Source organism: Halichoerus grypus, chromosome 8, assembly GCF_964656455.1.
Source record: "Halichoerus grypus chromosome 8, mHalGry1.hap1.1, whole genome shotgun sequence".
In the NCBI taxonomy this organism is placed as follows: Eukaryota; Metazoa; Chordata; class Mammalia; order Carnivora; family Phocidae; genus Halichoerus; species Halichoerus grypus.
The window spans coordinates 38,492,129-38,507,548 of NC_135719.1; the positions used below are offsets into that span (position 1 = coordinate 38,492,129).

Here is a 15,420-nt window from a genome sequence, read left to right on the forward strand (position 1 = left end):
CTTCTGGTTGGCGGAGGTTTTCCTTTGCAATTGCTAGCCCCGGGGGGAAGAGGGTTTGGGTTGGCCCGGCCTGGTGAAAAGCCACCCAGGGAGGCCCCAGGGAGCCCTGCACCCCAGGTGAGAAGCTCTGGCACTGCCTGGCGAGGCGGCTGCCCTGGTGTCTTCCCTGCCCCCCTTCATCTTCCCACCGAAACAGAGCTCAGAATTCTGCCTTCCCTGCCGACAACTCCCACACTCAGCTCCCTGACGCAGGCAGGACTCCATTCCTTGAGGTCTTCGAACTCCGCAGGTCCAAAGCTGAGTGCAGTATCTTGCCCAAAGGCTGCTCTTCCTCCCAGGTTCCCAGCCGGGGCACCAGCATCCACCCAGCTACGAAGATGCATGGCGTTGGCGCCCTTGACTCCCCCTCCTCCCTCACAAGCAGTCATGAGCCCTGGCCATTCTGCCCTCCAGAGCACCGGCCTTAGACCCCATCACAGCCTTGCTGAGGCCCAGCTGTAGCCTCTGACTCCACGTCCCACTAGTGGGTCCTCCCAGGCTGATGAGCCTGATCAGTGTCTCCCTTGCCAGAGAGCCTCCAAGGGATTCTGGGTTTGTAACCCCTATGTTTTGTTTTATGTTTACAGCAAAGGGAAGACTTAATTTTAATTTCGAGGGCGCGTGTTGCCCTAGCTGAACTCAGCATGGTCACAGCCCCTTAGCTTACCTATCCCTCTGGCTATCCTCCCAACCGGTTCTTCGTCCCCTCTGTCTTTGGGTGGTTCTCACTGTGTCTCACTAGTCCCTCACTATAGGTCAGGATGTCCTCGGGGCTTCTGTGGCCCCTTGGACTCACTGTGACAGTGCAGTGATTCCCATGGCAGCATCTGCTTCCCTGCCTGCCTTCCCCTGGTCCTCGAAAGCGGGGCTCAGGCCCGAGTCCCATTAGAACCCCACAACCCTGCATAGGGCCACAGGCTTGGGCAGAGCCCCTTGGGAAAGACAGCTAAATTGTAAGATAGCCCCACCTGCAGGCAAAGAGCCGCATCTTGATTCGTGGGGAGATGAGCAGTGTCCACCCGAGCCGTTGGGGGGGAATCGGAGGCATTCTGAGTCACGGACGGCATCATTACGGCCATCCTTGCTGAGCACTCTACTAAGGCCTCTACTCCCTTGGGCTCCTTTAGCCCTTCCAGCAATCCTGTGGGCAGGTATTTCTAGCCCCATTTTATAGATGGAAGAATCTGGGGTTCAGAAAGGTTTAAGAGATTTTCCTGAGGTCAGACACTAACAGGAGAAGCACTGAAACCGGAGCCCACGTGCACCTGGTCGTGTGCTAAGCGCTTAGAGCTCCCAGGGTTCAGAGCTTTTGGAAGCAACGTGCTGCTCTCGGCTCTGGTCACGTGATGGGGGAGGCCATCACGTGGGCGATCATCTCTAGGGCGGGAGCCACAGGGGCCTGGACTTAGCGGTCTGCCCCTGCGGGGCTGGAAACCGCTCCAGTCCCCAGCCAGGCCCAGCTGGCTGAGCCCTCATGGCCCCGGCCCCGAGGCGCGGGCTGGCTCCTCCCACAGGCACGGGAGCCTGCCCTGCACCCGCACGGACACCCAGGCGCCAGCCAGCACCCGCCCCTGCTCCGGACTGCTCCAGAGGAAACCACAGGGCAGGGAGGAGAGCCATGGGGTCAGTTGCTAGGCGAGGGGCACCGCTCTCTGCCTCAGTTTCCCACCTAGAAATGGGGTTTACAGAGGAGCTCTACTTTGGAAAGCTGATTTCTGAGGGCATTTACAAACCGCTGTGATGCGAAATTCTGTGTGAGCACTCAGTGTTGGCTTCATGCCCGAACGGCAGTACCAGTGTTAGGCTTGCCCCTCGAGCCAATTAAAACTGAGGATAAAGAGACCAAGAGGTGGCCCCCCGCTCTCGGAGGGCAGAGTCCACAGTCACAGTGTTAGAGGTTGCACACACACAGAGGAAGCCACTTGCCTACCTGGGGACAGGCATGGGGCGGAGCCGCAAGGCCTGGAATGCAGGAGGTGGAGAGTAAAGGCTTTGGCTTTCCCTGCTCCCCCGGGGGCCATAGCCCAGAGTTATGGTCTGTGGGCAGCTAGCTGCGGGCCGGTGGAGATGGAGCCTGAGCACTCCCTGGGAGGTTTGCAGCTCTGGGAAATGGCTCCCCCTTGCTCGTCTGCCCTCTCACGGAGCCCACAAGGGAGGAGAGCTTGGGGAACAGCCACTGTGTCCTGTAAGCCAACAAGGGGGGTGATAATAATGACTCCCATGTATCCACTTCCTGTTGTCACAGGTGCTCTTTGCAGTCTTCCCTCTTTATCACAGTCTGCAAAGTGGTGCTATTTTCCCTGCTTTCCAGAGAAAAGAGGCACAGAATGATTGATTAAATGACTTGCCAAGGACACATAGCTAAGTGGTAAACGAGTGGCAGAATTCAAACCCAGGTCTATCTGGGTTAGATACCATGCTGGATATGCTGAAATGAGCTTCCTGGAATTAAACCAGGTGTCATCAAGAGAGCCAAAGATAGAAATCAGGACTCTGGCCCCCAGGCCATCCAACCATCAGCCCACACGCCCCCCCCCCCTCCCGGTCTAGAGGGATCAGCCCACTCTGTCTGCAGAGTCCCATGGCCCCTCTTGCAGAGCCAGCCTCCCCGCTCAGCCTTGCCCCTGGAGCTGGAGAGGAGGCAATCCTGTGGCCAGCGTGCCACCCTGCCATGCCAAATCTGGCAGCAAGGGCAAGGTTCAGAGCTAGGAGTGCTGTTGGCCACCTCACAGCAGAGCTGGGCTGGAGCCCTGCAGACCCAGTTCAAAGTCTGCCCAGGACTGGGGAGCTGTAAGGCCCTCCCTGAATGACATACTGGCTCCCCTCCAGCCAGCCCTGGCCAAGGCCTACAACCCAAACCTTGGCTTTTCATATCAAGTCCACAGCTGTGGGGTTTTTCACAGATCCTGCATGATCAGAGAGAGGCTAGTGGCCTGGAATTCTCTTTAAAATGATGGGCGTTCATTCTATCCACGGCCCCCAGCTCAGGACCTCCTTTCTCACTCCAGGACTGCTCTTGACTGAAGCTCTTGTCCTGGGGCTGTCTCCATGCTCCTCTCTGGTGCAACTTCCTCATTTCAAGAGAAAGGCTAGGGTGGGAGCCCTACTCTCTGAGCTATGGAGAGCCTCAAATGAGGTAAGGTCCAAGGAAGCCTTCTTAAAAGGAGAGTATCTTACTAACTAGTCAATAGGATACTTGTGTAGAGTTGCTTAGCAAGGATACCCAACAACTCCAGGGGCTGGCAAAGTCCCAGCTTTTGCATGGACTCCTCTGGGCTGGAGAGAAGTCAGGGTCACTCCACCACCCTTCACCTCAGGCGCTGTTAGGCATATAGGGTGTGTCAAAACCCAGGCACCTGGATTGTCAGCCCAACCCTGTTTCCATTTACGTGGTTCCAAGCCAATCCTTGGGCCCACCTCCTCCCCCTGTACAACAAGAATAATAACTCCTGGGCCCCCCGCCCCCAAGAGGGTTGCTGGGATAGCTAATGACATAATGGAAGGGAAAGCCCTTTGAGAATGTTTCAAGGGAGACAGAGAAACCATCCTTATTAATAATAGATGCCCGGGGTGTTGCACTTCTGGGGAAGGCTGTGCACGAGATGCTCGGTTATTTCATTTGCTGCAGCGGAGAGTGTGGTGTGGGGAGGGTGGTAGTGGGGTGCACTGTGCTGGGAGGACAAGGGCCCTGCCCCCAGCCCCCAGCCCCAGTGGCCAGCCAAGGCACGGTCTGCTCCTCCGAGCTCTCCCTGCTCGCATATCCCCACTGGTTCCTCTGTAAATGATGCCTCGGAGTCACCCTCAGTGGGGTAAGAGAGTACTGTTCTCCAGACTGGAGGCAACTCGCCGGCCTTCCTGTCCCTTCTCCAGTACAAGCTAAAAACCTTTGTTTTTCTGACATAAACTGAGCGAGGATTTTTTTTTTTCACTCCAGTGCTGAAAAGTTTGGTATCATCTCCTGGTGAATGGTTAACTCAATTATCCAGATAAAATGATGGAACATTGCTGCTAAATTTATTGCAAGCTACCAAAGAGACAGTGCTAGCATAATTTTATGCAGAGCCCTAGGCTACAGCATAGGGAGCAGACTGCCTATTCATCCTGAACAAGCAAATGAAATGGACTACCCCGGAGATCAATCAGGACATTAAACACTGCGATGGATGTGGAAGAATTCTTCAGTGTCTGAGATTTACGGGGCACCTTTCACCAAGTGCTCTAGGAGCCTCCTCAACATCAACTAGGCCTCATAACTAGGTAGGCTCACCTCCGCCTCTGCCGCACGAAGAAGGGACGTTGGGTTCTGGGACCTGGGTTTGCTCAATGTTGTGAAAGAGCCAGTGTGCAGACCAGATCCAGAGTCTAGTACGAAGACCCCTGCTTCCCTGAACAGAGTGGTTCAGAATGGAGGAGTATCAGGCTAGCTGGGGAATCAGGGGCTGGGGGCCAGAGTCTGTCATGTTCTCGGTTTCTGTACCTTGTCCTGGCCGGGCCTTCTTCATTGGTGGTTTCAGCTGCTCCTTCTGAACTTGGCTCAGCAGCCTTGTCTTGCGCCTCTCCATTCAGCCTGCTTCGGCCATGATCCCAGAGAGGACAGGACATGTGGCTGAGAGTAGATGTTGGCCTAAGGTCGCCATTTACTAGCTGCGAATCCGTGGGCAAGTGTTTTTAAGGTCTGGAGGCTTCCGTTTTCCCATCTGTGGAGTGGAGCCTACTGCTGCACCTTGTGGGGTAGGAGGCTTGAATGAGGTAATGGGTATAAAGGGCTCAGCCCAGCATCGTGGGCATAACAAGCTCTCAAAAAGAATTTTTGTCTCCATCTACCTAAGCTGTTTGAGATCTGCCAACACATTCACAGGTTAAATCTGAAGATAGCTTGAAAGATCACCAAGTTCAGTTTGCCATTTCACAGATGATGAAAATGAAGCCTGAAGGAAGGAGCATGACCAGCCTGGCCCTGAGGCAGTAACAGAACCAGGATAAGAGCACAGGTGTCCCTGTGACCAGCCCACTCAGTGTCCCCAGGTCCCAGACCCCAGTGATCCCCATGCAGCCCTCCCACTGGCCGGAGGTGGGTGCACTAAAAGTCAGTAGGAAACCTGCCTTTAACCACACGGCCGGCTGTGGGAGGCAAAGGCGAAACCCAGGTCAGGGAAGCCTCACTAGGACCTGGCCACTCACCAATCCAGGCACTGTAGAAAGTAAATGCCAGCTTCCTTCCCAATGAATTCCCAATGCCACCTCTGTACCATGCTTCTAATGACAAGCTCGCTGTTTTGAGGCGACAGCAGCTAGAGGAGAGTCCTGGAGAAGCGGGGGACGCTGGGAGGCAGTCTGGTATGGTGGAAAGGTCAAGCTCTCCAGACCCAGCGCCCCGTTCGGGCCGCACGTCTGGCTGACGGCGCCTCTCGGGTCAGTTACCTCTCAGCCCGTCCGTTCATCCAGAAAGTATGGGTGATGATACCCATTTAGGGATCGTTGTATTACAGAAGGCTGTATAATGCCCCTAGGAGATTCTTAATAAATAGTATTTGCTAAGAATATTGGTTTGTGTTCTAGTTTTACCATTTGCTTTGTGACCTGGGGCACTTCTGAGAGCCTGATTTCTTCACCCTTTCCTACTCTTTTCACTTCTGATGGGGTAACTTACATGAAAGTGTTTTATAAACCAAGTTATCAGCAACTTTTCCTCATTTGTGCTCCTCACAGGGCTATATGAAATTGTGGCAGTATATCACCCGATATGGGCCTTTTACAAGGTTATCAGTCAAGCCTCCTTTAGCTCAGCAACAGCTAACCAAATCCATCTGTTATAATCAATAGTGTTCTTCGGGTTTCCCAGCCTTTTAAACCCACTTTTATGTAGACCAAAACAAAAATCCCTCATGGAGACAGCGTGAAATGCAACCAAGCTGATCATCCCTTTCAGAGATAGCAGAGCGCACTTACGGTTGGGGTTTCCAGGCCTCCAGCCCCGTACAGACACGCCCAGGCTCTGCCGGCAGCGAGGCTCCCACACCGTCCCAGGAGGAAGGGCCCCACTCTCTGCCAGCCTCGCCCACAGCGCTGGACCCATTTCCACAGTCTCCAGGGACCCATTCTGCAACCAGAGAGCTTTCAGCCAAACCCATCTGGGGCATAAGGCCAGAGGATTCCTGCAACAGCTTCCCAATCCCTTCCGTCCTCTCCTTCCCCTAGCCATCCTGAATACACCACCGGCTCAAGTTATTCCCCGAGGTTTCAGGACCCTCCTCAAACAAATGTCAATGGCTCCCTGTTGCTAGGAGGCCCCTTATGACTTGTTCAGGTGGCAAGGCCTCAGGAAGTCAGGTAGCACTTTGTGGAATGTTCTTGATATACAGACATATTTAATTCTAACTTGCAAACAAGGAACAACTATCAACTAGCAGAAGGTATTAAGAATTCAACACATGTCCACGAAACAAAAGCTGTAGGGCGTCAGTCCTGCTGACCTCCTTAGCTAATATCCATTTGCTACTTGTCCTTTCACTTTGGAATCTGCTTAAATTCCTAAGAAGACAAGGGATAGCAGCCACCAAAGTTTTAGGGAAAAAAGTGTGCAAGACTTAGGATTGAGAAAATTCTATTAATTTTCCCTGCAAATCAGAACAAGACCTTTCACACTACCATAATTCCGGTCTATCTCCTGAAATGGCAGTATTCCTTGAGGGCAAAGTTTGAGAACCACTGACCTATGGGGGAAAGGCCAAACTGCTCACCTCTCAGTCAGTGGCCTCCACCACCTACCACCCTCAACCCCTGGTTTCTGCCCCTCACCGCTTCAAGCATCCATGTGAGTTCTGTTTCCCCTTCTGCCCCACATGCAAATATCAAAGCCTCCAGGCCAGAAGGAATGACCGTGGCCGGCCCACTAAGGGAGCCCTCTCCGTATATGCTGTTCATACAAGTCTCCTTTCGAATCACTCCTTAGCTGCAAAATCTTGGGGGCAGAGGCTCTGCCTCCAAAAGCCTGTATTCTCAGAGCCCAGCAGGATGCTACTTTCAGGCGGTGGCTAGGCCAGACTCCTGCAGGGGTTTATTCCAGAGTCCCACACAGAAAAACCAGTTAGCTAGGGAACCCAGCAGGGAATATTCCCCACAGTACTGCTGAGAGAACCAGGACCAGGGAAAATGCTGGATTTCGTGCTTAACTACTGAAAAGCTCAGCCCAGACCCTCACTGGGTCTCAGTCCATAGAGTGAGGAGGGCATTTGCTTGATCTAGACAGGTGGCCTCAAGGACCTTTTCAGCTCTGCCCTCACAGAGCTGCCTTTCTACATGTGTACTTTTGTCCTTTCAGGGCTTCTGTCTGGCCAGAGTAACCAGGCCACCAAACTCCCAGGGCCCGTATGAGCTTACCCAAAGACTTCAAGCAACGAGGGAGAAAAGCAGAAAACACACACACACTAAAGAAAACTACCCCTAACATCTTTCCCCACACTGCTTCCAGCTGCGGCTCTGAGTCCTCAAGCCTGAGACAGGGGCAGAGGCATCAGGAGCTGACAGCTTGGTGTCCAATAAAACACTGGGATAAAAAGAACACATCAAATTTCACCTTCTGGCATGTATTATAGTTTTAACAATTTGCCTCCACCTCACACAGGTGCCTTTTAAAGGTAAACTCTCAGTGGGCACTTAAGAGGGGCTTTTTGGGTTGAATATAATCCTGCAGGAGAGACAAACCCAGAACACGGGCTCTCCTCCCCAGCTAGGATCCTGAATGTGTACCCTGCCCACCGGGCACCAAGCCTTTTACCCAAGGTTACTGCGCAGCGAGTCTCCCTGTTCCTTGAGCCGAAGTGAGGTAGAAACATCTACCGGTAAAACCACAGCTCTGAAGGCAGACTTCCTGGTTTCAAATCCTGGCTCTTGTTACAGGCTATCTGAATTTGGACAATTATAGAACTTGTAGTGTCTCAGCTCCCTCGCCTATAAAACAGGGATGATGATAATAGCATCAATCTTCCAGGGTGTTGAGGGCTGAAGGGGTTCAATATGTGTGGAGTGTTACAACGGTGCCCAGCACACAGTGAGCGCCATACTCAATGCTATTATGATGATGAGTTGTACCCAGTAAAACATTTGAGTAAACTGCCTGGAGGTGGGACACGGCAGTCATGACAGGAGGAAACCGAGAGAAAGACCTATCAGTTCCACTTTTGAGGCTAGGAACTATGCAAAGGTACCACCTGGGATCGGTCCTCCGTGAGCCAGCATACCCTAGACTCGGGGTACCTCTGCCTTGCCACCTCTGCATCTCTCCTGTCCCCAAGTTATAGTGTCCAACAGCGTAAATGGAGAAGGCCCTGAGCAAGGTTAGCTCCCCCGGGAAGAGCCTCGAACGCAGCAACAAGATATGGGAATCATGTTCACAAGAGTGGTTCAAACCACATGGCCTCGGACAAGTCAGCTGGTTCTCTTCACCATTTCTCTGTGCTTCAGTGTCCCTATGGGAACGGGGGTGAGGAACCAGATGGTCGTGCTCAGCTCTGACATTCCAGGATGCTGTGGTTCATTTTCTTGCCATCCTCTCATCCTATTAGGTTCAAGAAGGTTGAGATGCCAGAGACATTTAACTTCTGTAAGTGTTTCATAGCAAGTGACTGTGACAAAATCAAAAAGAGTCCAAGCAGCCAAGCCCCAGGCTGGCCACAGAGAGGGACAGGCTGACCACCTCGGCCCCCATCCCCTCTTGTACCACTGGTCACTCCCCATCTCCTCCCCGCTGTTGTCCTTAACCTGTTGACTACTCTAACTTCTGCAGATCTGCTTCAGGTGGCAGTTGTCTTCATTCTACTCACCTGCTGACCCTGACCTTTCCAGGACCCCTTCCCACAGGACGGGCCAAAGCCTCCCCAGCCGCACGCATACCAGCTCCTAGCCCCTGTGACACTCTCCGTCTCCGTCGCGCTCTAGGGCAGCAGAGGGAGAGTGCCAAAGCCAGCCACACATGTGGCCATCTCACATGCTTGGCTGTCTTCTAAGAGAGCCCAAAGGAAGCATCAGGAGGGCCAGAGAAAAGCCAAAGCATTCTCTGAGCAGGATTTTAACATTTATAATATCAAACTGTTAGCATAAGAGGCTGCATTGTGTCAAAGCAGTCCCTCCTTCTCCACTCCCCTCTCCTTTATAGACACAAACTCCTATAAGCTGAACGAAATGGAAAATTAAATTTAATGTAAGGCAACTAAATTCATTTAGCAGGTTCAGGTTTAAGTCTGGTCTGCTTTTGTTTTATTAGTTACGGTTTTCTGAAGACTGGAGTATATTTAACATAATATTCATGCTTTGCGGCCATGCTTTTTTAACTCTGAATTTGCCAATCTAGGTCCCTTCTCTCAACAACTAGATTAAGATGATTAGTCTGGAGAGAACATTCATATTTACAATCTTGCCTAAAACATGTCCATGAACAAAACAGGCAAAGAAAAAATAAATTTTTACTCCCTTTCTTCAATTTTCTTTCTTTACAAAGCTAGGCATATTTCTGTCAGTAGTTTTAAAGCTGTGGAAATGTTTTATTATATATTTTATTACAGAATTAGAAAACTTTAAAAAATAATTACTTGGAACCACAAATAAAAGAAATAGAATAATAGGTTCACAAAAAAGCATTCTGGCATCTGTGAGAATTTTTCTCAAATTATGATATGTAGCTCTCCAAACTTTCCAATGATTACTATAATAGCCATGAATTTCTATTTCAGTTGAATACTCTGAATACTTTCTTAAAACATTGTAACTCATTTCTTCTTCAACAGCTCAGTCATTTCAGGAACTACCTGCAAATTAAAAAAAACAAAAAGTAATTACGCAACTTGAGCCTTCAGTGTGATATGGTCACAGCTCCTTAAGAAGTACACAGAGGCAGGGGCGCCTGGGTGGCTCAGTCGGTTAAGCATCTGACTCTTAATTTCAGCTCAGGTCACGATCTCAGGGTCGAGGGATCGAGCCCTGAGTCGGACTCCACACTCAGCAGGGAGTCTGCTTGAAGATTCTCTCCCTCTCCCTGCTCACGCTCTCTCTTTTGCTCTCACTCTAAATAAATAAAGTTTTTTTTTGTTTTGTTTTTTGTTTTTTATTTGACAGAGAGAGAGACAGTGAGAGATGGAACACAAGCAGGGGGAGTGGGAGAGGGAGAAGGAGGAGGCTTCCCTCTGAGCAGGGAGCCTGATGCGGGGCTCGATCCCAGGACCCCGGGATCATGACCTGAGCCAAAGGCAGACGCTTAACGACTGAGCCACCCAGGCGCCCCTCTCACTCTAAATAAATAAATAAAATCTTTTTAAAAAAAAGTACACAGAAACCAAAAGAAGCCATGTGCATTGCTGCTGAGGCTCGAGGTGCGCCCTCATTCCCACCACCCTCCCCTAGGCTCTCCTCTTGTCTGTGGGAATGTGGGATGACTACATGCCTTTCTTTTTTAAAGATTTATTTATTTTAGAGAGTGAGAGAGGGGAGAGCATGAGTGGGGGGAGGGGCAGAGGTAAAGAAAGAGAGAGAATCTCAAGCAGACTTCCCACAGCGCAGAGCCCCATGGGGGGCTCGACTTCATGACCCTGAGATCATGACCTGAGCCAAAATCAAGAGTCAGATGCTCAACCAATGGAGCTACCCAGGCACCCCAAGACTACAACCTTTGAAGGGAAGATCACCCGGACACAAGGCTGCTAAGACCATGAGCACACACACTGCCTAGGAACTTCTCTTTTTTTTCTTTTTTTATTAAATAAATATTTATTTATGTATTTTAGAGGGGGAGGGGCAGAGGGAGAGGGAAACTTTTTTTTTTAGATTTTATCTACTTGAGAGCAAGAGAGTGAGAGAGCACAAGCAGTGCGGAGGGGCAGAGGGCAAGGAGAAGCAGACTCCCCACTGAGCAGGGAGCCCGATGTGGGACTCAATCCCAGGACCCTGGGATCATGACCTGAGCGAAGGCAGACACTTAACTGACTGAGCCACCCAGGCGCCTGGGAGAGAGAGTCTTGAGCAGACTCCACACTAACCATGGAGCCCGACCTCACAACCCTGAGATCACGACCCTGAGATCATGATCTGAGCCAAAACCAAGAGTCAGACGCTTAACCGACTGCGCCACCCAGACGCCCTGCCTAGGAAGCTTTCTGACACAATCACAAACCTCAGAAAGGCACCACAACAAACAGGAGCCCACTTTTTCTTCTTTGAGGAGAGTAATGTGTATTTTTTACCTTCGTGTTTTCTGGGTATTCTTCTTTCCCTTACTGCATTCCTGCCTTTGCTTCGAAGTCCACACCAAAGTCTCTTGTTCAGACATGAGCCTGTCAACCTCCTCTAGCACTTGTTTTCTCATTGTTCATTTGCTCACTCCTCTTTCATTCCACAAACACTGTAGTTGCTTCCTCAGCACATGTTCCCATCTTTCAGCACATAAAAATGACTGCATGCTGAACATTCAATTTCATCATTCTTTATGAAATTAAGGCCTTGTGCTAACACAGTGTCTGGTCAGCAGACAGAGAAAGAAACCACAGTGAGGGAAAACTGACTGAGTTGGCTCCCATTTTAAAAAGGATGAATTACTCTTAGTCTTGGCAGTTCAGTGACTGCAACTGGAGCTTTCAGTGTGGAGCTGCTCTGGGGCAGCGTGGATGGCACAGGTACGTGGGGCACGGGGACTCAGGGGAATGTCACCCGGAGCCCACCTGAAAACTAGCTGAGCCACCTGTGTAAAATATCAATTACCCAGTCTTCCACGGGGCTGTCAACTGTCCTAGCTCAGAGAGATCCCAGCTGAACTCACCACTGATGAATAAAGCCTCTCAATTATTTAAGAGAGCTACATTTCCATTAGGTGGAAATAATGTGTTCGTACAAAATTTATTAAGGAAATTGTCGACATGTTGTTTCTTCCGAATGTCACTTTGTCTCTAGCCTATTAAAAGGCCCATGTTTACCATGGAGCAAGTAGGCATTAGCTGAGGGGCAGCACTAAGTGCTGGCACCACTTCTCCCAGCTCTGCTTGCGGAGAGACCATGAGCTGATGCCAGTCACACAGATGACATGCTAAACAAGCCTCTCGTGGGACCTACGTGTTTCATGAAAAATAGGCTAGAGCCCAACTTCTTTTAAATGAAACATTAACTTGATTTAGAACATACAATTTTTAAAAACCTTCCAGAATGTCTCCCTGCCACACTCCCCCAAAAAGGGCTGAGGGAACTTTGTCCATCATCTATATCCTTTTTTACTAGATCAACCTCAGACTTTCCAAGCATACTATACAATGCCTTATTACTTAGGGAAAAGAAAATGCCACTCAAGTTCACTGAATGTCTGACAGCCTGAGCAAACTCAGAGATCTGGATCCTTATTTTTATTTTAGATAGTGTAGACACAGCTCCCTAGTCAGTAAGATCAAATGAAAGTGAATTTACATTTAAAATAAGACAATCTACTGATAGAAATCACAACACAACTATATTTCAGTCATTTAATTAGTATTTCCCCAGGGTAAGCACCATGGGAAATAGAGAAGTTCAGGCCTAATTTTTGCCCACAAAGAGTTCCACTCCCTAGTTGGGGAGAAAAGACAGAGGCCTATGAACCACACAATCAAAAATGTGCCCATCTTACACTGTAATGTAAGATGATGAGAAGAATGGCACTAAATGCTCAAAATCCAGGAGTTCTGAGGAAGAGATTAAGTGTGGACTCAGGAAAATCAGAACATTAACATGGAGGAGAAAAGGATTTTGGAGGAAGCAGACAGAGGTAAGCCCTGCAGGTTCCAGAGAAAGAGCGTAAAGAGATTAGAATGACTCTAGTGAACAGCTACGTTGGGGAGAAGTGGAAATAGCTTTAAAAAAACACGTCATATGCAAAGTCCAGTCAATGGGAATAAAATAGTCTCTCCAACAGAGACAGTGCTGTGACAACATGCAAAAGAATGAAGATGGAACCTCACCTCACACCATATCCAAAATGGAACAATGGCCTAACTACGGGAGCTAAAACAATAAAACTCTTAGAAGAAAACTTAGTGCTAAATCTTCATAACCGTGGATTTGGCAATGGATTCTTAGATATGACACCAAAAAAACATCAGCAACAGAAGAAAAAATAGATGAATTGGACTTCATCAAAATTAAAAACTTTTGTGCAAAGGTCATTATAAAGAAAGTGAAAGGACAACCTACCTACAAAATGAGAGAAGATATTTGGAAATTATGTATCTGATAAGGGTTAATAACCAGAATACATAAAGAACTCCTACAACTCAAGAACAAGGACAAACATTCAATTAAAAAATGGACAAAGGATTTGGATAAACAGTTCTCCAAAGAAGCTACACAAATAGCCAATAAGCACATGAAAAGATGCTCAACATCATTAGTCATTAAGGAAATGCAAGTCAAAACCACCATAATGAGATACCATTTCATACCTACCAGGATGGCTCTGATTTGAAAAATGAAAAGTAACAAGTGTGAGCAAAGATATAGGCAAACTGGAAGGCTTGCACATTGCTGGTGGGAATGTAAAATGGTGCAGCCACTAGAGAAAGCAGTTCAGAGGTTCTTCAAAAAGCTAAACACAGAATTACCATATTACCCAGCAATCCGTAGGCATATACACAAAGGAAATGAAAGTGAGGACTTGAACAGATACTTGCAGGCCTATAATCACTGTACTGGATTAGGCAAAAGTTTCACATATATGACACCTACTAAAGGGCAAGCAATAAAAAAAAAATAGATAAACTGGACTTCGACAAAATGTAAATTTTTGTGCATCAAAGGACATCAAGAATGTGAAAAGACAGGAGCTCCCCTCTATTTGCTAAATGGGATGCTGCCTGATTCATGACTTGTTTATTAATAAAGCCAATAATACAATAAACAAAGAAGGGAGGGAAGAGAAGAGAAAAAAGAAAAAAAAGAAACCCTCATATATTACTGGTGGGAATGTAAAATGGGTCAGCCACTTTGGAAAACAGGCTGGCAGTTCTTCAAAATGTGAAAAATAGAGTTATCAAGTGACCCAGAAATTCCATTCCTAGATATATACCCACACGAGATAAAAACATGTATCTGCACAAAAACTTAAATGCTCATAGCATTACTTTTAATAGCAAAAAAAAGTAGAAACAACTCAAATGTCCATCAAATGATTAGTGGACAAACAAAATGAGGCATAGCCACACAATGGATATTATTCAGCAATAAAAAGAAAGAAAGTGCTGATACAGAAGTCAACACAGACAAATAAATCTTGAAAACATTATGCTGAGAAGCCAGCCATAAAAGACCATATATTACATTATTCTGTTTATATGAAATGTCCTGGACTGGCAAATCCATAGAAACACAAAACGGATTAGTTGTTGCCAGGGTCTGCGGAGAGTGGGGAACAGGAAGTGACTGAGAAGAGGTATGCGGTTTCTTCTCAGTGTGATGAAAATGTTCTGGAATTAGATAGTTGATGGTTGCATAACTCTGAATATACTAAAAATCACTGAACTATACATTTTATTTTAAAAGGGTGAACTCTATGATTTGTGAATTAAATCTCAGGAAAACTATTTAAAAAAACAATAACAACCAGTCAGGTAGTGTCCTATACTCTGTCACTCTGACTCCGATTATAATATTTACCATTTATTGAACACCTACTATGTACCTGTAGGAAAGGAAATACAAACAGGTAGCCTAATATTTAACACAGACTGTACTAGGTATAGTATAATCTCATTTAACCTTCAATACAACCTTGTAAGGTATGTAGTATATTTGTATTACTGTTGAGGAAGCTTATATTCAGAAAAATTAAATAACTTGGCCAAGATAATTTAACCAGTATGTGGCCAAGACAGAATTTGAATTAAAGCTCTTAACTACTGTACTGTATTATTTTTCTTATATGAAGAAAAAAAGCAACTCATGTCTCTTAACTCATGATTGTTGAAGAATGAAGTAAAACAATAAATATTAAAAAATAAAATACATACACATTTTTACTCCAGACACGATAAAGTTTGGTGGACACCCTATCATTCAGAGCATTATTAGTCTGTTATGTGATAGTTTGAAATTTAAAATTTTTACACAGAAATTTAGTCTAAAAAAAGTCCTTTTTACACAACTATTTTGTGATTTATAATATTCTCTTTCTTTTCTTTTTTTAAAAATTTTATTTTTGGGAATGCCTGGGTGGCTCACTCTGTTAAGCGTCCAACTCTTGATTTCGGCTCAGGTCATGATCTCAGGGTTGTGAAATCAAGCCCTGCATTGGGCTCTGCGCCGGGCGTGGGGCCTGCTTAACATTCTCTCTCCCTCTGCACCCTTCCTCCCTCTCTAAAAAAATAAAGATTTCATTAT

General features: G+C 47.6%; 1 protein-coding gene across 1 annotated transcript in view; it reads right to left on the reverse strand.

The window, feature by feature from the left end:
* Positions 1 to 9,252: 9,252 nt before the first annotated feature.
* ETFA (electron transfer flavoprotein subunit alpha) overlaps positions 9,253 to 15,420 on the reverse strand; it is an 86,932-nt gene continuing 80,764 nt past the window's right edge. The window contains exon 12 of the mRNA XM_036067662.2: positions 9,253 to 9,842. Within this exon, the coding sequence (XP_035923555.1) occupies positions 9,804 to 9,842 (39 nt within the window). The 3' untranslated portion in view covers positions 9,253 to 9,803. The remainder of the gene's footprint in view (positions 9,843 to 15,420) is intronic.